The sequence below is a fragment of the Erinaceus europaeus genome, chromosome X (assembly GCF_950295315.1).
Source record: "Erinaceus europaeus chromosome X, mEriEur2.1, whole genome shotgun sequence".
NCBI lineage: Eukaryota > Metazoa > Chordata > Mammalia > Eulipotyphla > Erinaceidae > Erinaceus > Erinaceus europaeus.
Genome location: NC_080185.1, coordinates 100,913,021 through 100,935,156, shown reverse-complemented (window position 1 = coordinate 100,935,156; position 22,136 = coordinate 100,913,021). Strand labels below are relative to the sequence as shown.

Here is a 22,136-nt window from a genome sequence, read left to right as displayed (position 1 = left end):
AATAGTTTAATAATAAATTGAACTGATGAGATTAGGTATTTATTATTCTGGTACTACGTAGTGGCAAGTAAGTGAAAGGAACTTACTAGTGCTATTTTGAATTGTTATGTCGAAAACTGGGAAATGTTATGCATGTACAAACCACTATATTTTACTGTCAACTGTAACCCACTAATCCCCCAGTAAAGAGATTTTTAAAAGAAGGAAGAAAGAAAGAAAGAAAGAAACCCCTAGCCAGTCACAGGAAATGGAGAGTAAGGACAGTGAATCTGGATCTGGTTCTGTTGGAAATCTGCATTTGACTTCAATTTTCAGAAGCACCTTCGTTTCACAAACGAAGAAAGTTGTGCGTAGGGTAAAGTTCCTGAAACCTCTGCGTACACTGTGTGCCACTGCCTTGTCTGGTAGCGTAGAAATAGCCTGGGATCCCTTAGTAAACAGTGATTCTTAGGCCCTGCCACAGATCTGCATTTTAGCAAAAGACCCAGAGATTGCTATTATATTTCAACTGCTATTATATTTCTTCTGCTATTATATTTCAATTGCTATTATATTTTCAACTGCTTCACTTCAACTGCTCTTTAAAGTTAGTCTTAAGAGTAGTTAGAAAAGATGCCAACTTCTAGTAGCGTCAGGACTTGGCAAAGTGAGTTATCTGGGGTTTGGAGGTACCAAAGCATATTTTCTCTGGCGTTCTGCACTTGCGTCCCCAAAGTTCTTTAGCTCATCATTGGTCTGCGCAATGAGGGCGGAGCCAATGAGTGTGAGTCTAGTTTCATCAGCTGCCTGGCAAATAGACGTTGCTTAGCGACCCATCCACGCTAAGTCAAGATGGTCTAGTCCGCCACGGGCTGCGGGCTACCCTAGAGGACGGCCATGGAGTCCCACAGGACTTCGGTCGTCCTCCGGGACATGGATAGCCCGAAAAAGGAAACACTGCTGCGGGTGTCCCCGGCAGAGTTGAGATTCCAGGACGCCCTGGCCCGGAGGGTGTATCGTCTTCCGATTACTGTACATAATCTCAGTCGTGGTAACCTGAAGATCAGGTTTCATGAGCCAGTTAAACCACAGGTAACATACCTAGATCAAGACCTTGAGAGCACCAGGGCTCTGAGAAAGCCTTCCCATCTGGGCATCTTTGGCGGGGGAATAGACACCTGTTTTTTACTGGGGGTTGGTGGGGGAGTGGATAGAGGGTGGAGGGAGTAGGGGGGTGGGGTGGGGAGTAGGGGGGTGGAGTTGGGGTGGGGGTAGAATTAAGTTTCTTAAAGGCAATGATCTAGAAGTCATGGTAGGTTTGTACTTAATTGCCTTTTTGTTTAGTAGACTTCCTTCTTACTTGGAGTTGGGGAATGGGGGGGGGGAACAAGTTGTTCTGGAACCTCCAATTTTTTAAAAATTTTATTTCTTTATTGGGGATGGAACCTCCAAATTTCTTGATTCTAAAAGAAAAGCAGATCCTATGCCAGTCTCCCCTTTACAGTTTAAAAGTCTATGCTTTGTGATACTGTGCAATTAGGACAAGAAAAGTCATTGTTAAGTGGCCTTTGAACCCTAAAGTGCCTGATAACTCCAGATAATGTAGGATCACTGTAAAATTTATGTTATATTTTAGCAAAATTGTTGAGCACCTACAACATAATAGATGATGAGGAATGCAGGATAAACAGAACTTTCCTTTCAGAGGACTCAGGAACTAATGGGGGAGTTATACATGGATAACCAGCAGCAAAATTAATGTTCTGAGAAACTGCCCCCACCTTCTGACTTACAAGTTCATAGAATTTCATCTCTCTCTTAGTTTAGATAAGAATGTAAATGGTGCAAGCACCCAGTCTCCACCTGCAGGGGGAAAGCAGTGCTGCAGGTGTTTATCCTTCTCTATATTCCCCTCCATATTCTTGAATTTCTCTATCCTATAAATATAAGGACAATGAAAAAAATAAAAGAATGTAAATGGACAGATAATGATCACTTGTTCTCTGGGAAACTTTTCACATAGTAAAGGTGATAAGAATTTTTGATCTATTAGTAAAAAATTACTGAATATTTTCATGGGATATTCTTTTTTATAATTTGTTTATTAACTCATTGTATATTCTTAATAATTTAATAATAAATTGAACTGAGTTAAATGAACTTACATGTATAGAAATGAAAACACGACCATGATTCATAGGAATATTGATTTGTACATACAAAGATATACAATAATGATTAAGAAGACTGTGTTCTCTCCTTCACAGTAGTCTAAAAGTAGCATGTTTTTATTTGCTATGGTACGCTATTTGGTGGATCTGGGAATTTTTTTTAACCACCAATTTATATAGAAAAATATTCTGAGTACTCCAAGACCCTAACAATGGTCCAAATCATACGAAATAGGAACATTTTACCTTCAGAAAAATAGAAGACTGCATTCCACTTTTTTCTTTTCTCTTTCTCTCTCTCTATTATTATTATTATTATTATTATATTGCATTCCACTTTTCTACTTCCAACAACATATGAATTCTAGGTCAATTCCATGTAGAAGTACATAAAATGAAGTATGTATGTAACCATGATTATAGTGACTAAACAACCTTTTCTGATATTTTCCTTTTCATCTGTATTTCAATACTACAAACTTCGTTTTTTTCTGTATTTCTATTTCAATACTACATACACTCCATTGTACATGTGATTCATAGTGGATTGTAGAATTTTGACACAACAATGTATAGTTCCATGCCACACCTACCACCAAGGTTCTGTGGCCCCACCTTCCCATTTCCCAGAGATAAGTCTCACAAGTCTTAGAATTCATCATTATGTATATATTTCTGTACTGATTTGCATTAGCAGTTTTTAAATTGTGTACCTTTAAAAGCAAGGAAAAGCACAATCTTAAATTTGTAGAATTGGATAGATAAAATATATAGTTTTTAATTTTAAAAGTTTTTTTGAATTTTTAATGTTTTATTTAAAATATATATTTCCTTTAGAACATGAGTAAAACCTATTTCATTATATATCTCTTAAAATAATGTATACTTATAAGTATGATTACCCACATTACTTCCTTATTAAGAGTTAAAAACATATAATTTTATCTTTTTTCCTCCCATCAAAGTTCAAACTAGCCATGACTGATTTGGATAAGTCACTTGCTCCTGGTCTTCAGATGACAGTTATGGTGGAATATCATCCTGATAAAGATGTAGATGTTTATGGTGTACTACTTATTTCCACAGGAGATAAAAAAGTTGAAATTCCCCTCACTGGGTATGTACTTTTCATATTTCATGATGTAGTTTTGAGCACTCTTCAAAGAAAACGAAGAGTCAAAATATTTTGTATATTTTCTGATAAATAGGAACTTGTATCTGTGGTTTCCTTACAGCTGAACTTGAAAGACACATTTTCTTTTAGCAAATTGTGTTTAAAACAAATGGAAGACTAATTTTCTGATTTAAAAAAAAATAACTTTAGCAGTAAACCTAGCAATAAATTCAACAGCCACCTTTTTTTAAAACTTTGTTTATTGTATAGAGACAGAGAGAAATTGAGAGGAAAGGAAGAGATAAAGAGGGAGAGACAGAGATACCTGCTGCACTCTTCACCCTGACAAAGTTTTTTCCCTGTAGATAGGGACTGGGGGCTTGATCATGGGTCCTTCTGCTTGGTAATGAGTTCATTCCACCAGGTGTGCTATGACCTGGCCCAACTATATATTTTTCTTGAGCTGGCATCCTGTTTTATTTACACCATATTTTTGGTACCAATTTTAATAGCAAAATTATCAAAGAAAGCTAGTTTTTGTCTCCATGACATTTCTTTCCATTTTCAGATGAACAAACTCCAGATAGATTCTTTTTCCTGAGATTCTGAATTAAGTAGTTCTTGCATGATGCCAATTTACTGGCATTTCCTCTGTGTTTATCTTACTCTTTATTTTTTGACAACATTAGGTGGACATAGTGAACCATTATTACTTTCTTGGACCACATAATCCTCTTGGCTTCCAAGGGTAGCATGATGCATCATTCTGTCACACATCTTGGATTTGGTTTCCACCTTTTGTTGTTGATGGTTGTGGTGCTAGGGCCTCTTACTTGCAAGATTCTACTTTTAACGAGACTTTAAATTTTTTTAAAATTATTTTTATTTATTATTGGATAGATAAAGGTAGAAATAAGGAGGGAAGGGAATATAGAGAGGGAGAGAGACTGAGAGACACCTGCAGCCCTGCTTTATCACTCATGAAGCTTCCCCTTGCAGATGGGGACTGGAGGCTCGAACCTGGGTCCTTGTGCATTAAACACATGTCCTCAAACAGGTGCACCACCACCTGGTCCCCACAAGGAGACTTTTCCCCCCTTACCTTTACATTCCAGTTAGAAAGAGAGAGACACAGAGTAACAGAAAGAAAAAGACCACATCAACTGTCTACCATTCATGGAGTGTTCTCTTGGTGGCATGCATGGTGGCTTTTTTATTGACTTTCCTGTTATCTTGTTTTAAATTCCAGTGATTGCTGCTCATGCCTTTCTTTGTTTTGTTTAATTTGCATTTATTATACTCTCTTTTTAAAGTCTCTTGAGGTTAGTATTATGTCACTGATTTGAGACATTTCATTTCTAAGGTAAACACATAGTATTGTCATGATCCTTTGAACATTATTTTGGCTATGTCTTGCAAATTTTTGAATGCTTTATTTATGTTTTCACTCAGGTTATTATTTTTTAGTTCTTTTCTTTGAAACTTCCATTTAACTCATATATCATTTCAAAGTATTGATTAATATCCACATGCATAAAGTCTAGTATACTGCAAGTTTAGAAACATAAAGTCTGTTTTTAGCTGGGATATAGATCGGCCTGTCAACACCCCTGTCCAGCAGAGAAGCAGTTACAGAAGTCAGAACTCCTACCTTCTGCACCCCAAAAATAATTTTGATCCTTACTCCTAGTGGGAGAAAAATGATAGGAGGAAGAGGATAAGAGGACTCTGAACTCCAACTCCGTCAGGACCTGGAGAGAGATGAGGAAAAAGAGAGGGACATTTGGATATATTAATAAGCTTATGTGTAGCTTGGGAAGAAAGAGAAGACAGGACCAAAAAAAAAAGGGGGGACACACAATTATATACAAATATAGACAGATAGTTGTTGTAGAAATAATAGTTAACACATATCTGCAACCTTAGGAAAGCTGTTGTAGCTTTCAGTAAAGGGAGTGTGGATTTAGAACTTTGGTGGTGGGAAAGGTATGGAATTACATACCTTTGTTGACATGTAATTTTATAAATCAGTATTAAATCACTAATAAAATTAAAAATAACATAAAGTATTATTTTTTGTTTAAAATATGTCATATTATCTTGTATTCATATCTTTATTTCACAGTTCTCTTTTTTTCCATCATTTAGAACTTTCTTTTAAAATTTTTATTTATTTATTTATTTAGAGTAGAGACAAATTGAGAGGGAAGGGGGAGACAGAGGAAGAGAGAGAGAGAGAGACCCCTGCAGAACTGCTTCACTGCTTTTGAAGCTTCCCCCTTGCAGGTGGTGACTGGGATCTTGAACCCAGGTCCTTGCTCATCGTAATGTTGTACTCAGCCAGATGCCCCACCACTTGGCCCTCACAATTTCTCTTATTACAAATATACCACAAGTATATTTCCTCTAAGGAAACTGAAATATTTTTAATAAGATAAAAGTGTCTAAATGCTACCACTGTATTTAACTATGAGGTTATAGTTATTAAAATAAATTACATGGTCCTCTCTTCTACCCTAGACTGATCCCATGCTGTGAATTACATATGGTATCAGAAATCAATTTTGGAAAATTGGTTTCTAATAATAAAGTACATTCTAGAGAAATTCGTCTTACTAATCATGGATTACTTCCAGGTAAATATGTCATAAAAAATTAAGATAAATTTTTGAGAAGAAAGTTGGTACTTCTGAAATCTAAATCTTGTGTAATCTTTACAGTCTGTTACTTTTCAACAAATACATAGATGTCTACCATTTGAAATAGCACACAACTAAAGGCCCTTGAATAGGATGGTTGTAAAAGACTGATATGATTCAGGAAGATGAATTTTCCATTTACATTTTAATTAATAAAGCCCAACCCTCATATGATGATAATCTCTCTAGGATAGGAAGGAGATTGGTGTCATAGATATGATATAGTATTAAGGACATTCAGAATTAGGATCAGGCATGGTGCCTTACTAGGAATAGATTTGGGCCAAGTGTTCTTTAAGAACTTTGCAGACAAAAATTCCTCTTTTATAAGCTGTAGCTAATGAAATACACTATTACAAGTTATATATGCACTTAAAAATGTAATGTGGCATTAGCCCTATCATCACATTCAGTAATATATCTTTTTCTCTATCAAATTCAACTTAGAATTCATGCCATAGATTTTAAAACATTTGTAGAAGCAATAAGTAAATAAATAAATGTCTCTCTCTTCTCCAGACTGGATTCTTTGTAGAGATTCTTACTGTGACCAAAGAGTTTCCATAAAGTGTGTGTGTGTGTATGTGTGTGTGTGTGTGTGTGTGTGTGTGTGTGTTTGTATGTGCTTATACATTATCGTTGATGGTCTTCGGTAAGTGTAAAATCACCTGTTCGTTCAGTAGAAATTATTAAAACAAAAGCAGTCTGACACTTTAATTAATTCTTCCTGGGGTAGAAATAAACAACCTCCTCCCCCAACCAATAATCTTTACTCATTGAATATTATGTCTTTTACTCTGTATGCTTTGGTTTTAAATGATAGCATTTCTAGTCCCTTGTAGGATTTTGCAAGCTAACAGTCTCGTTTATTATCTGATTCCAGTGCTAAAAATGGAATCTCTCATGGCAAGTAATTATGAACCATGTGGTCTTTTAGATTCTCTGCTTGTATTTTAGAGCAGTGATATGTAATTGAGATCTATTTGGGTTGTTTGAGTTTCCAAAAATCTCTTTGTCCATTCTAAAACCTTCACAACATGTTATTCATATCCTTTATTTTAAAACTTCACCAAATTTTATAGTTCCACTTACATAAAATACATCTACAAGTAAAAAAATATGGTTTTAATTCAATATTTAATATTATCTTACTTAATGTAACAAGTTAAATTAAACCTCAGACCTGGTTCTTTATTTTAGGAAAAGTAATCCACTTTGGCTCTTAGGATTGTATTTCTAATTTGGGTGAGCATTGTATTTGTAATGAATACTGCTTTTGGTTAATTGTAATAAATATTACAAAACATTATATTAATTACTATTACCTTATAAACTGAAACATATTTGTTATGAATGCAACATATTTTCATAGTATTATCCTTCATTCTTGGAGTTGAATGATACTATTTTTTCTACCATCACTGAAATTGATAGTATGTTTTATATTCACAGTAGCAAGTGTAGTAAAGTATCATAAAATCTTTATTATCAACACACAACATCCATAAATATTTATGAGACTAACAATGTGTTTTCATGAAGCAAACTTATACAGAAAATAGATTCAGCCACCAAAGATGATTTAATAAAATTTTAATAAAGATTTTGTGTGACAAATATTTTATAGTTTTAAGCCAAATATCAAATGTTTATGTACATATCTAATAGGACATTAAAAACCACTTGTTAGATTCATGATTTGTACAGGCTTATTTGCATCTCTGTCAGGTAGTATCACTGGTGCTATTATCTTTGGTTGTGCAGACCCCAAAGTTTTATCTAAGTAGCAAACACCATGGTGCTTTATTTTAATATCCCACTGGGTAACCATCCATAGACTAGCCAATACTGCCAGATAGATTTTGTTTTCTCATTAGTTATAAGATGCCTAGCCATATGCAACCCAGGTTTGAGCCCTGGCACCACATGCTTGCTCGCTCTCTCTCTCTCTTTTTCTTTCCTCTGTCTCTATATGAATGAAAAACCAGCCTGGAATCATGAAATCACATATATGTGAGCATGAGATTCAAACTCTGAACCAAAAAACAAAGAAAAGGAAAAAGAGAAGAATATTTCCTAAACTTACTCCTGATTTTGGGAAGTAGCTCTTTTTTTAAAAAAAGAATTAAAAAAAATTAAAAGTATTTAATCCTTTTTGTTACCCTTGTTGTTTTATTGTTGTAGTTATTATTGTTGTTATTGATGTCGTTGTTGTTGGATAGGACAGAGAGAAATGGAGAGAGGAGGGGAAGACGGAGGGGGAGAGAAAGAGGGACACCTGCAGACCTGCTTCACTGCCTGTGAAGCAACTCCCCTGCAGGTAGGGAGCTGAGAGCTCGAACTGGAATCCTTACGGAGGTCTTTGCACATTGCGCCATGTGCGCTTAACCTGCTGTGCTACCACCTGATTCCCGAAGTAGCTATTTTTATTTTGAAAACACGTATGTGCTCTATTGGGTGTGCTACCACCTAAGGCCCAAATCTTGGTTATTCCACTTACTAGCTAGGAAACCCCAGGGAAGGAGTTGATTCTTCCTGAACATCCATTGTCTCACTTCTACATCATTGGAATGAAACAGCACCTACCACACATTAGCCAGTATGATATCTAAAAAGAAAAATTAGCATTTGATGACAAAAGTTGTATTTGTAATATCCTTCCTTCAATGACATTCTTAGGATGATGTTCATGTTCCTGTTAACAGTTTTAAAAAGTCAAATATTTCAGTTATTACTAGGTATTAAGGTTACTATTTAAGAAATGGCATTATTTGTATAGCCACTATTTTAATATATTGAGAAGATTTCAACAATGTTCAGATGGTTTTAGGTCATGTCTGAATAAGCTTTCAAAATTTATCAGATTATGTCTAAATGATGAAAACAGGAACTGTTTTACTGCTTCAGATTTGACTGAACTCAGTGTTCTTTCTAGAGAATAGTGTCAAAATGTTTATTTGAAGTGGATAAGAATTTGCATAATTTTATGACTTAAAAAGGTCTCAAATTTTATACTTTTTAAAAACACTTAACAGAGGGAGCTAGGCTGTAGCACAGCGGGTTAAGTGCAGGTGGCACAAAGTGCAAGGACCTGTGTAAGGATCCCGGTTCAAACCCCCAGCTCCCCACCTGTAGGGGAGTCGCTTCACAAGCGGTAAAGCAGGTCTGCAGGTGTCTCTCTTTCTCTCCCTCTCTCTGTCTTTCCCTCCCCTCTCCATTTCTCTCTGTCCTATCCAACAACAATGACATCAATGATGACTACAATAATAAAACAGCAAGGGCAACAAAAGGGAATAAATAAATAATAAAAAATATTTTTAAAAATGCTTAACAGATTTTGTTATTATGAGTTTGCCTTATCCCTCATATCCATGCATATACATGTTTCTGTATGTGTGTGTATTCCCTATCTTTGTTTTATGATGCTTCTCAAGCCCTTCTTTACTAAATTTCCATATAAATCAAAATCAGGACACTACTGAAAATGCAACAACATGAAAATTCTGTTTCAGTCTTTATATTTAATGAGAAACCAGAAGGATGGAAAAGAACTTCAGAGTTAATTTTCTAAGCTAAACAAATTCTGGTTTAAATCCAGAACATCCTAGCTATGTGACTTTATTCTCTCAAACTTCAGTTCTTCTAGCTTCAAATGTGGAATACGTTAAATGTCTATAATTAATACTTTATGAAGATCAAATTTCATAAAATAGAAAATATGGGTTGCATAACTCACAACACATAGTGAACTCTCAATAAATGTAAACCATAAAATATTTCATTGTATTTTTATGTTTGCAGTACTTTTACTATGAATCCATTTTAGTCTCTAAATTTAAATGAATGATTATGGAAAAATGTAATTAAATGTGACACTACTGGTCAATAGGTTCTCATTCTCTCCTCCCGAATCATAATATAAACAAATCCCTAAAACAAACAGAAAAAAAATCCAGATAAATGGGAATTTAAAAAACTGTTTATGTTAGTAGCATTCTTGTTTGTATTAATAGTGTATGATGGCATTAAAGACATCAGTGAATGACAACTTCCACTTGTTGGAAGTCATTTAGAGTTCCACTTGGTAGTAGGTGTTGTGTGGGTTGCTAGGATCATAGAAATGAAAAAGAGTATAATATATTAAAGATTTCATGCTCCAATACAGGTAACAAGCATTGTCATAAGTTAAGAACCAGAGTAAGAAACATATAACCTATTTTTCATATGCTAGTTCATTCTTTTTAAAAAAATTTTTTTTAATATTTTTATTTTATTTATTTTTTCCCTTTTGTTGTCCTTGTTGTTTTTAATTGTTGTAGTTATTATTGTTGTCATTGTTGTTGGATAGGACAGAGAGAAATGGAGAGAGGGAGGGGAAGACAGAGAGGAGGAAAGAAAGATAGACACCTGAAGACCTGCTTCACTGCCTGTGAAGCGACTCCCCTGCAGGTGGGGAGCCGGGGTTCGAACCGGGATCCTTATGCCGGTCTTTGTGCTTTGTGCCACCTGCGCTTAGCCCGCTGTACTACAGCCCGACTCCCGCTAGTTCATTCTTAATGCCTTTCTTCTGCACGAGCTACATTGATTTCTATAGAGACAGGACAGTGGCTTTAAGTGTAGCACCAGTGGCCAGAATAATTCAAGGGAAATTTTCATTTCTGTTGGTTAGTTACTAATTTCAGAAGTCAACTGTCGCTATAGGACAGAGTGCCCCACAACTGTATATCTTGCAAAGGCTACTTTTTCTTAATGTTTCATTTGTATATAGATTAGCTGGAACTTGACTGGTCTAATTGGTGGCCCTGCTCCAAGTTGGGGGAGGGAGGAATGTGTTACTCACTATAGCCTGTGAGTCAGTTGTGCGGCTTTGCTCTAAATTTACTTGTTATGGGATGCAGACCATCAAAGTGACAGCAGCTATTCAAGAGAAACAGCTTCCCTGGAAGAATTGCAAGAGAAAATTTATGATTGGAGCTGGCATTTTGTCCTATTTTTCCACATGCTACTGGCCAAATAAAATCACATGAAGTCCAATGTCAAGACAGTAGAAAGACATACTTTGCCCATGACAGAGTAAGGATATAGACACACTTAAAGAATTGGTGTCAGCAAGTTAATTTATCATAATAATTATGTGCCTTCGGGCATATCACGAAAATTTTCTCATTTCTATTTAACTTTCCATAAAATATAATGATTAAACCTGTAAAGTAGAATAATTATGAGGGTTAAATAGAACAACACAAAGTTTTTAGCATAAGTGAGCACAATAATTAGACTAATTTAGTATTAGAATTGAGTTCTAACACTAGTCCTACATTTGTTGGATAAACCTACTGATGGAATTCATAATCATAGTTATGATGCTTCTTGGTCTACAGTATACCATAGATGATATAATTCATATCTGTTCACGATTAAGGGTACAAATATAACATAGTAAGGAATCAGATATAAACTTTCTGTTTTTATTCTCTTTAGGTCAATATGAAGCAAAATATGAAGGAGAGTTACCCATTGTTATTTCTCCAACTAGTAGCATTGTGAATCCTAGGTCATCAATTGCTATTAAAATTGATTTCTGTGCAGACCAGCCAGGAGTTGTTAATGAAGTTATAAGGTGAGTGCATGCAATGGTTCTTGATTTCAATATAGTTCTTAATACTTTGCTATTATACTATTTATTGTCTTTGAATGTATGTGATGGGTTAATGAAACAGATTAGGAAGACTCCACTAAGGAGCTAATAATTAGTTGAACTAAGAACCTGTTGGTGAATAGGAATTAACCAAGCATAGAGAAATGGTGTGTGTGTGTGTGTGTGTGTGTGTGTGTGTGTGTGTAGGAGTTAGTAGTGATATTGGGTTAGAGACATGATTATAAGCAGAGAAAGATAATTTGAAATCCTTGAGGTCAGTAGTCATTGTTATACACTGATTTGAGTTAATGTTGAAGCAAAGACATGGAGTTGGGGATAATGTGATGAAGCCAGAGGAACAAAATAGTATAAGACCCAGTAAAGAACCTTGTCTGAGTTCATTAGTAGGGTGTACAGTTGTTATAATGAATAACATTAGTATAACATTATAATTAAGAAATAATAGCATTAATAATAACATAATAATTAAACAGAAAATATCAGAATGTATCTCACATAGCATAAATGTCTTGCAAAACTCATTTCATATGTGCTTGTGTTTCATACATTACAATGGAAAATACATTTCTTATTGAAGGTCGCAACAAAAGGGTCTTGAAAAGAACTTATGTTTCATTGTGAAAGGCTTGAGATTTCAGGAAGGTTTTAAGATAGGAGTGTGTTAATGAGTTTATATTGTGCAGTGGTCCTGCTAATAGCACTATGCTAAACAAATTGGAGATTACAAATGTGGGAATGAATGAGCAGCCTAACTAGAAATGATAATAGAGAAATGATGAAGGCCTAAAAGTATGTATAAGTTGGAAGTATGAAAAATATACTGATAGGAAATATAGTAAAGTGGTAGATTTTATTTTATTCTTATTTATTAGTGACTTAATAGAGCTTTAAAAAATTAAAAGATGGGAGTCGGCAGTAGCGCAGTGGGTTAAGTGCATGTGGCACAAAGTGCAAGGACCGGCGTAAGGATTCCGGTTCAAGCCCCCGGCTCCCCACCTTCAGGGAGGTCACTACACAGGCGGTGAAGCAGGTCTGCAGGTGTCTATCTTTCTCTCCCCCTCTCTGTCTTCCCCTCCTCTCTCCATTTCTCTCTGTCCTATCTAACAACGATGACATCAACAACAATAATAACTACAACAGTAGAAAACAAGGGCAACAAAAAGGGAAAAATAAATACAAATAAATATTTAAAACATTAAAAGATTTCATGCATAGAATTTCACCATACATGGCCAGTGTAAGTTACCCCACTCTCTACTAAATTTCCATGCCCCTAATTCCATAATCATCTTAATTCTGACAAATTAAGAGAGTTTAATTACTATTACTTTTGCAAATTCATTTGTTTAGTCATTTATAATCCATGTATGAACAAAACCATCCAGTGTTTGTTCTTCAACTCAACTTATTTCACTTAGAATACTCACCATAAGGAGGCATATTTGCATAGATTTGGTGGCTGGTTATAGAAAGGGAAGGGGTATACCTATGGGAAAAGATCTTGGGTTCCAACACATTGGAATTGATTTGCTTTTTAGAATTCTGTAGAACTGGTTAGAGGCTGTTAGATTCACTTATCTTAAATCCCAGAAAAATAAAAATAGTTTTGCTATGTTTATTTGAGATTTGCCAGTGTTTAAGTTGTAGATGAAGCTTGGAAGTATTGAAATAAACTTTTAAATAGAAGGTGGAATATGAAAGGGTAGAAGAGAAACACCGTTATTCATAGAATTTATAAATACTTCAAAGTCTTGGGAGAATGAGAAGGTACTGAATGAGTTAGAAAGAAAATTAGGGAAGTGGGAGTCAGGCGGTAGCGCAGCAGGTTAAGCTCATGTGACGCAAAGCACAAGGACCAGCATAAGGATCCTGGTTCGAGCCCCTGGCTCCCTACCTGCAGGGGAATCGCTTCACAGGCGGTGAAGCAGGTCTGCAGGTGTCTGTCTTTCTCTCCCCCTATGTGTCTTCCCCTCCTCTCTCCATTTCTCTCTGTCCTATCCAACAACAACGACATCAATAACAACAACAATAAAAACAAAAAGGGCAACAAAAGGGAAAATAAATAAATAAAGTTTTATAAAAAAATAGGGAAGTAAGATGTCATGGAAGCTAATGGAGGATGTATGTGCAAAGCGATGGTACAACAATGCCCTGTGTGAGAGAAACATGGGATATGTTAAAGACTTCAGTGATTGTTGTGGAGTGGTCCATTATCTGTGGTGTCTGTTGGGGCAAAATTGTGAATGGTTCCATTTATGCCAGAGAGGGAGAAATTTAGGGAGAAATTTAGGTGTTGTTACATTCATTTTTTTTTCATTAGTGGTTTAACCATATTTTGCAAAGTTTTAACATTTCAGGAGTATAATTTCACAAGAGGGTGCATTTTCACAAGGGAATTCAGATGAGTCTGGAAGGTAAAGTTTTATGGGAAGGAAATTCACTTCAGCAGAGAAGTAGTGGTTTTCAGAGATACTTTACTCTTTAGGTAACTGAGTTATTAGAGTAGTATTGAGGTTGACTTTGGGCACCTTAAGGACTCTTGGATCTGTGAGTTGAGGTCTGTGCTATTTATTTTGTTTTCTTCTCAAATGCTGCACCCTACTCTGCTTGACAACCTTAACTTCTATGCATCCAATATCTCTGATGTCCTCTAGCTTCCAGTTGATTTAGGAGAGTGAGATGAGTTAGATAATCCCACAGTTCTACAGTAAGAGTTAACCATATAAATTACCCCCATCTAACTCTAGTATTTACAGAATGATTGTTGATATGAACATAGCAGTAAATTCTTTTGGGGGCTAAGTCAGGCACTTATTTTCCTTCCTAGAAATAATGAATTAGGTTGTACACATGGCATTCTATTGTGCAGATTCAGACAGAATGGCATGAGAATCTCTGGTCTTTGTGTGAAAATAATTGCTCTTAGGCCTCTAAATTTTAGTTATAATGCAATTTTATAAAATTTCTGTTCATTCAAACATCTAGGAGAAAAATAAAGTATATAGAAACCTAATTAAAATATCTATGTTCTTAATTATCTTCTAGTGTGAGTTTACAAGATCAACCAAAGACGCTCTTAACTATAAAAGCTAATGTGGTCTCACAGATCATCGAACTATTAAGCATAAATCATAACACAAGATTGGATTCTTTACGCTTCGGTCCTGTCTACTTCGGAACGGCAAAAATTGAGCAGGCATTTCTACATAATAACAGTTCAGAACCCTTGAATTGGGTGGCCATAATGCACGATGATTCTATCGGAGCAGAAGTGGTGAGTAATAATGCAACAAGAGAAGATGTGTTATATTTGACACACACTGCTTTGAACTTACTGATAACCAACAAGCTGTTTAATTATTCTAAATATTTACCATGAAGATAGGTAGATTTGACTTCATGTGTCTCTAGGAGTAGCCTTGAAAAAGTCAGTCAATTAAATTGACATTATTAAATGTTCTTTTTTTTCCCCTTTTGTTGCCCTTGTTGTTGTAGCCTTCTTATTATTGTTGTTGATGATGTCATTTGTTGTTGGATAAGACAGAGAGAAATGGAGAGAGGAGGGGAAGACAGGGGTAGCGAAAGATAGACACCTGCAGACCTGCTTCACCGCCTGTGAAGCGACTCCCCTGCAGGTGGGGAGTCAGAGACTCCCCGGGATTCTTATGCTGGTCCTTACACTTTGTGCCATGTGCGCTTAACCCGCTGCACTACTGCCTGACCTCCCAAGCAAATGTTCTTATGCAACAATGGCTAGCTGTAGAGATTCTTATGAGTTTTTAAAAATATTTTTCTTTATTTTTATTATTGGATAGAGACAGAGAGAAATTGAGAGAGGAGGGGGAGATAGAAAGAGATAGATAGCTGCAGCTCTGCTTCGTCATTTGTGAAACTTTCCCATTGTAGGTGGGGACCAGGAGCTTGAACCTGGGTCGTTGCACACTGTAATATGTGCATTTAACGAGGTGTGCCACCACCTGGCCCCATCAGTTTTTTTTATGGGGGATTAGTGGTTTACAGTAAATTCAGTTGTTGATACAAGTGTAAAATTTCTCAATTTTCTGCAAAATACCCCCAGTCAAGGTCCTCCTCTATCATCATACACCAGAGCTTGAACACCTCTGCCCCCTGCTTTGGTGTCTTTTGCTTTGGTGCAATACGCCAAACCCAGTTTTTTAATAGTTTACTAAATTTTATGATATGACTTGGTCTGATTTATGTATGCTAGACTATGTAATTTCAGTAATTATTTTGTATCCTCTTAAAACATTTTATTTCATTATATTTTATCTTAATATTCTTTTCTGATTTTATATAACAGGGAACAAATATTCACCAAAGAACAGATGTTACGATAAGTAATCTCAATTACGTTTGCAAGCTCAAGAACATGGATATTTCGGCATTTATTTCTTGTATACCAAATGAAGGAAGGTTATTGCCTTATCAAAAGACTATGATTACATTCTGTTTCAATCCGAAGTAAGCAAAAATTACTTTCACTGTGGTATTACTTATTAATGGAAATATATATATATGCATCATCGAGACGTCACTACAATGAACCAGTTTTTTCAGCTAGACAGAAAACAACATAGAAAAAGAGAGGGAAAAGTTCCACAGCACTGAAGTTTTCTCAAGTGTGGAGCAGAACAGGTTGGAACCTGGTTCACTCATGGCATGGAAAGCACCCTCCAAATAAGTTATATTGCCAGCGCGGAATGGAGATATACATTTCATCTGATTGAGTTTAGCATTTTAATAGGAAAACTTTCCAGAAGGTACAAATCTGTTCTTTCTTATTATGACTAAGTGTTTTTGCTGACAGGGTAAGTATTACTTCCAGTATTTGAAAATATTGTTCTAAGCGCTGCATTGTCAATTTAAAATCTCTCCAGACCAAAGGAAGTAGGATGATGGAAGTGGGAATTTTGGCTGTTTTAGATTGTGATTACAAACTAGTTTGTGCAACCAAGTTCATGTTGCCAGTGCAGGTGAAGCAGGTCTGCAGGTGTCTCTCTGTCTCTCTCCCTTTCTATCGTCCCCTCCCCTCTCAATTTCTCTCTGTCCTATCCACTAAAATGGAAAATGGCCACCAGGAGCAGTGGATTCATAGTCCAGGAATCAAGCCCCAGTGATAACTCTGGAGGAAAAAGGAAAGAAAAGAAAAAAAGAAAAGAAAGGAAAATAGAAATAGTCAGGTGATGGCTAATAGCATGCAGTCTATTCCAGGTGTCCCCAAAAAGGATGCTGTGCTCCTCTCAAGGCAAAATGCTTACTGACTATCATGAGTATTAAAGTCTACAATAGCTGATAGTATAAACCATTATTGCTTGTTGAAATTCATTCTGATTTTTAAGACTTGCCAATGTTTATTTTTCACAATCTCATGTATTTGGTTTGGTTATCCACTGTGAAATAGGTTTGTTTTAAATATATAGTTGCAATTTCAGCTACACTGGAGAGGACAAAGTGTATGGTAATAACTAAGCCAATTGTAAGTATGTTTACCTTTGTGAGAAGGCAATGCTTTTTGCTGTTAATGTATTTCTCTTTGTTGTAACCTGGTCTGCTTGGTGATGCCAGTTATCTGTTGAAGAATATGTTGTTTTATTTTTAGAATGATAATAAACCAATCATTTATATGTATTATTTATAATTGCCTTATTAATCATAATTTAATACAGGAAGTTAGGGAATCTGTAAGGTTCTGTCTAATAAACAACCCTTGAAATCCCAAATATTCTTTTAAAAATGTTTTATCTTAATGAAAGAGACATATGCACAGAGAGAGAAGAGGAAAGAGAAAAGAGAGAGAGAGAGAGAGAGAGAGAGAGAGAAAGAGAGAGAGAGAGACTCAACAGTACCAAAGATTCCTTCAGTGTTGTGGGGGCCAGACTCAGATCCAAATATTATTTTTCATGAGAGCGTGCTAACTTTACGAGCCTAACATAAACTTATGAGTTTTATTTGAGGTAAGATTTAGTTAAAGGTATTCTCAGTAGGCTATTCATATTCACACAAAGCAGTTAACACCAATTTTTTAGTATGTGTTTGAATATTCATTAGTAAAAATGCTGATCTCAGATAAGACAGATAAAGACCACCAAAGTACAATTCTATAATTTACTCTCTCTCCATCTCCCCCCACCCCTACTTCTCTACTTGCCCTTTCCTCTGACAAAAAATCTGGTTGTCATATTGTGCTCCAAATTTTCTCTTCCAATATGTGACTAGCAAAAATGTGTGGTCCACAAAAGGATGACAAATACATAGTAAAAGCCTGCAGTTACACCCAGGAATAAGAAGAATGATTTAAAAAACAAAGCAGAGTGCTTAGCTTGGAATAAACTCATCCTGGGAAGAAAATACGTTAGATAGGAAGCATTTGAGCTGAATGTTTATGATTTATTTAAATGGTTTTGCTTTGAAAATGTTATTATGAACACTTTTTTAATCTTTACAATTTGCAGCCTTCATTTGGTGAGTTTCTATGTCTGGAGTAATTTTGGAAAATAATCACATTTTAATTTTTTTCCTGACTTTAATCTGTTGGGTAGATTTGTAGTATGTCGGTATTCACTTTTGAAGGGTAATGAAGTGTATCATCTCCACTTTAAAATAACTCATTGCGAGTATTTATAGGTTAATCATAGATGGCAAGAAGATTACTGACCCCTCCCACAGACAGGACTATGCTGTATTTTTGAGATTTGAATCTTTAGGAAGTAAAGAAGGATTTTTGAGAGATGACTACTGTAGAAGCAAATGTAAGTGTGAACTTAGTATAGTTATCAAGTGTATAGCAGTTTAAAATGTTTAGAAGTTTAAACATCAGTATTTATAGAAGTAATTCAATAAAATAATTGTTGAATAGAATGAAAATGCAAACATACTTACAACATCTTCTGTGGGACATTAAGAAGTCAACCTCAGAATTATTTCATGATAATATTCCAAATTGCAATTTTGATACTATTGTTATTTTAAAATGAAATTTCACAGATAAACATGATGCTCTAGTGTTTATGGAATAAAAAATAATTGTACTATGAAAAGCCAAAACCCTGATTTGTGGTTTCACTTGAAAGGTATGACTACTAACCTTAAGTGTATGCTTTAAGAAATTTGGCATTTCTGCTGCATTGCCCCACTTACTCTTTTTCTTGCAATATGAGATTAAAATCCCACATCTTATCTCCAGTGAATTTTCTCCTTTATCTTTAGTGTGATTTTGTAAATGTATTAAGTGACCTAGTAGACATTTCTACTTGGATATCCACCAGATATCTCAAACTTAACAAGCCCTAAACAGAACTTCTGTTTTCCCTATAACCTACTTGTTCCTCCTGCAGCCTTTTCTGTCTCAAGAACTACCAGCTCCATCATTTCAGTTACTTGAGCTAAAAAATCTTAACATTGTGGCATATTGTTGATAGATTTCCCATTCTACACCCAGTAATCAAATGTTAAAAGCATACCTATGTTCTAAATTCTGTTTCTCATAATTCTCTACTATTCATCCTAGATACGTGTGTGTGTGTGTGTGTGTGTGTGTGTGTGTGTGTGTGTGTGAGTTGTGTGTGTGTATGTGTGTATATATCCATGTGGATACCTAGCAAACAAAGTTCTACCTTAGATTCTGTGTGCTCACTATTCCCTTTAGAAAACTTTTCTTTCCCTGAATTTTCATATGATTTTCTTCCAGATTCACTTTATACTGTATTCAAATGTCTCCCTACTAGTGGAGCCTTTTGGTATTTGCCTATATAAAGGAGTAACCCCAAGATGTTACAGTTTGTCTTGCCCTACTTAACCTTTTCCCATAGTATGTGTACTCTGTACTATGTATTCACTTATTTTATTATCAATGTCACCAGGAGAGCAGAAATGCTGTCTATTTTATTCACCGATGTATTCCTTCAGACCCGGAAAAGGGTCTAGCACAGAGAAGGCACTAGAAACGGTTGTTGAATAAAAGACTGAGTTATTCATGTCCCATCAGGTCTTTCAGATGATACTGTTTGCATAGACTAGATAAATATATTCTGTGATAGGATCAAGAGGATAAGTGGACTTTGAACTCAACTCCATCAGGACCCAGAGAGAGAAGAGGAAAGAGAGGGACATTTGGATGTAGTAATAGAGTTATGTATAACTTGGAAAGAAAGAGAAAACTGGACAATAAAAAAAAAGAAGAGGGACCAGGCGGTGGCACACCTGGTTAAGCACACACATTACAGTGTGCAGTGACCCAGTTTCGAGCCCCTGGTCCCCACCTGCAGGGGGAAAGCTTCACAAGTGGTGAAGCAGGGCTGCAGGTGTCTCTCTGTTTCCCTCTCTATCTCCCCTCCCATCTTAATTTCTCTCTATCTCTACAATAATAAATGTATAAGTAAAACAAAAAAAATTTAAAAAGAGGACAACTGTATACAAATATAGACAGATAGCTGTAGAAATAATACTTAATCCATATCTGTAACCTTAGGAAAAACTGTTGTAGCTTACAATAGAGGGCTTGGGGACTCAGAACTCTGGTGGTAGGATTGGTGTGGAATTATACCCCTGTTGACATGTAATTTTGTAAATCAATATTAAATAACTAGTAAAATAAGAAAAAATAGAAATATATTATGGAATTTCCCAAAACACTTTTTTACATTAAAAAGCTATTATTGTTTTTACAGGTGAAAAATCTCACAGAGCGGAATTAGCGGTGACAGGCTCAGGACTTCCTGTGTTACTAGATTTTGACACAGGGAAGGTCTTTAATTTTTCATCTTGTTACCTGGGTGAACGTTCAGATATTATGTGTGTTATGCAAAATCAGTCCAGATTACTTCCTGTAACATACCGCTTTAAAAGGACTGCACATTTTAAAGTTAACCCAGAAAAGGGTAAGATCAATGAAGGATGTATCCAGGTAAGATCATTGCTCTATGCTTTCACATGCTTCAAATATTTTAGTATTTTCTAAAATGCCATTAGAAGGTTGAAAACTACATTTATAGGACCAGAAAGCTGGATCTGGGTAGAGAGAAGCTTCCAAATATGGGGAAAGTATATACATATTGTTAACTGTAAACTCTATGGATTTGATCTGGGGCCCATATTCAGCACAGAGCCTGTGTAACCTCTGCATAGGTCTGTAGGTCTCAGTTCACAATCTGTGGTCATAGCTAGGAACACTCTAGGCTGTACTCATTGCATGACCTTCCTCGTTGCATTGTCTTCCTCAAGTGGCAGAGTATGTTGACCCAACTTCCCTTCAGAGAATGGTGTAGTCCCTACTAATGTTTCCATATCTTAATCTTAACTGTAGCAAATATGAATGCTTTTGGTCTTGCCAAAGTTTATGTACTCATCTTTTCTCCTCTGCATAATAATATGGTTCATAAAGTTACAGATGGAAGCTGTTTTCCAATTGCAATAAAGAACTATTGTATATGTATTTAAATAATACAGCCCAGATTTATAACTCAACTACTTCATTAGAAATAGACTCCCTCATCAAGTGTGGATAGATATAGTTTTCATTAAAACAACAAGATAACTACTTTATCCAGAACTCTAATTTTAACTCCTTCCTAGCCTTCCTTTGGTACAAGTCTCTTAAACCTACCCACTGGATTCATTCTCTCCAGTAACATGCACATCTCTAAATGTACCTGTTAGATAAGTCCCTACTATAATTTTAGCTCTATACATTTCTGAAATTGTCTAGCACTAATGTGCTTCAGATTAATAAGAAGTGATTATAGGAAATGTGGGGAACCTCAAAGAACTGTTAACTTGCAGAATCTAGTCACGTTGCCTTTTACTGCTTAGAAGTGTGTTAAGATCATTCTTTTAAAAAATTTCGGCTTTATTCAAGTATAATTCACTTCCAATGAATTCACATATCTCAAGTGTAGCTGGTATTTTGTATAGATAGAAATTTGTTCAACTATCAGCCCTGTTTAAATTTCACAGCATTCTCATTGCCCACCAAAGAAGTCACATGCCTATTAGCAGTCACTTTCCTTTCTCCTCATTCCTCAGTTCCAAGCAGTTGTTGATCCATTTTCTATCTAACTACCTCTACTCTTGATACTGCATATAAATATAGTCATAATGTGGACTTTGTGTCTGATTTCTCTGAATTAGCATGACCTTCTCAATATTTATTAATCTTATAATTTGCATCAGTATCTCATTTATTTATGTGGCTAAATTAAACTCCTTCATATGGATATGCTACCCTTTTGTTTACCTATTAATCAGTTTATGGACTTTTGAGTTGATTATACCTGCTGGCTATCATGAGTAATGAATGCTACTATTGTGTATCCATGTACAATTTTTTGTATGCAGGACTTTTATTGTGTACAACTATATATATATATATTTTTGCCTCCAAGGTTATTGCTGGGGCTTGGTACCTGCACTATGAGTCCACTGCTCCCAGAGGCTATTTTTTCCCCTTTTATTGTCCTTGTTGTTTTATCATTGTTGTGCTTATTATTGTTGTTGTT

The 22,136-nt window shown here is 35.5% G+C and overlaps 1 protein-coding gene across 1 annotated transcript in view; it reads left to right on the top strand.

Annotated features, from left to right (window-relative positions):
- Positions 1 to 876: 876 nt before the first annotated feature.
- Positions 877 to 22,136, top strand: part of CFAP47 (cilia and flagella associated protein 47) — a 194,664-nt gene continuing 173,404 nt past the window's right edge. Inside the window, exons 1-8 of the mRNA XM_060182678.1 lie at positions 877 to 1,071; positions 3,116 to 3,267; positions 5,785 to 5,900; positions 11,445 to 11,583; positions 14,668 to 14,896; positions 15,944 to 16,104; positions 18,268 to 18,392; positions 20,310 to 20,545. Coding sequence (XP_060038661.1) covers positions 877 to 1,071; positions 3,116 to 3,267; positions 5,785 to 5,900; positions 11,445 to 11,583; positions 14,668 to 14,896; positions 15,944 to 16,104; positions 18,268 to 18,392; positions 20,310 to 20,545 — 1,353 coding nt within the window. The remainder of the gene's footprint in view (positions 1,072 to 3,115; positions 3,268 to 5,784; positions 5,901 to 11,444; positions 11,584 to 14,667; positions 14,897 to 15,943; positions 16,105 to 18,267; positions 18,393 to 20,309; positions 20,546 to 22,136) is intronic.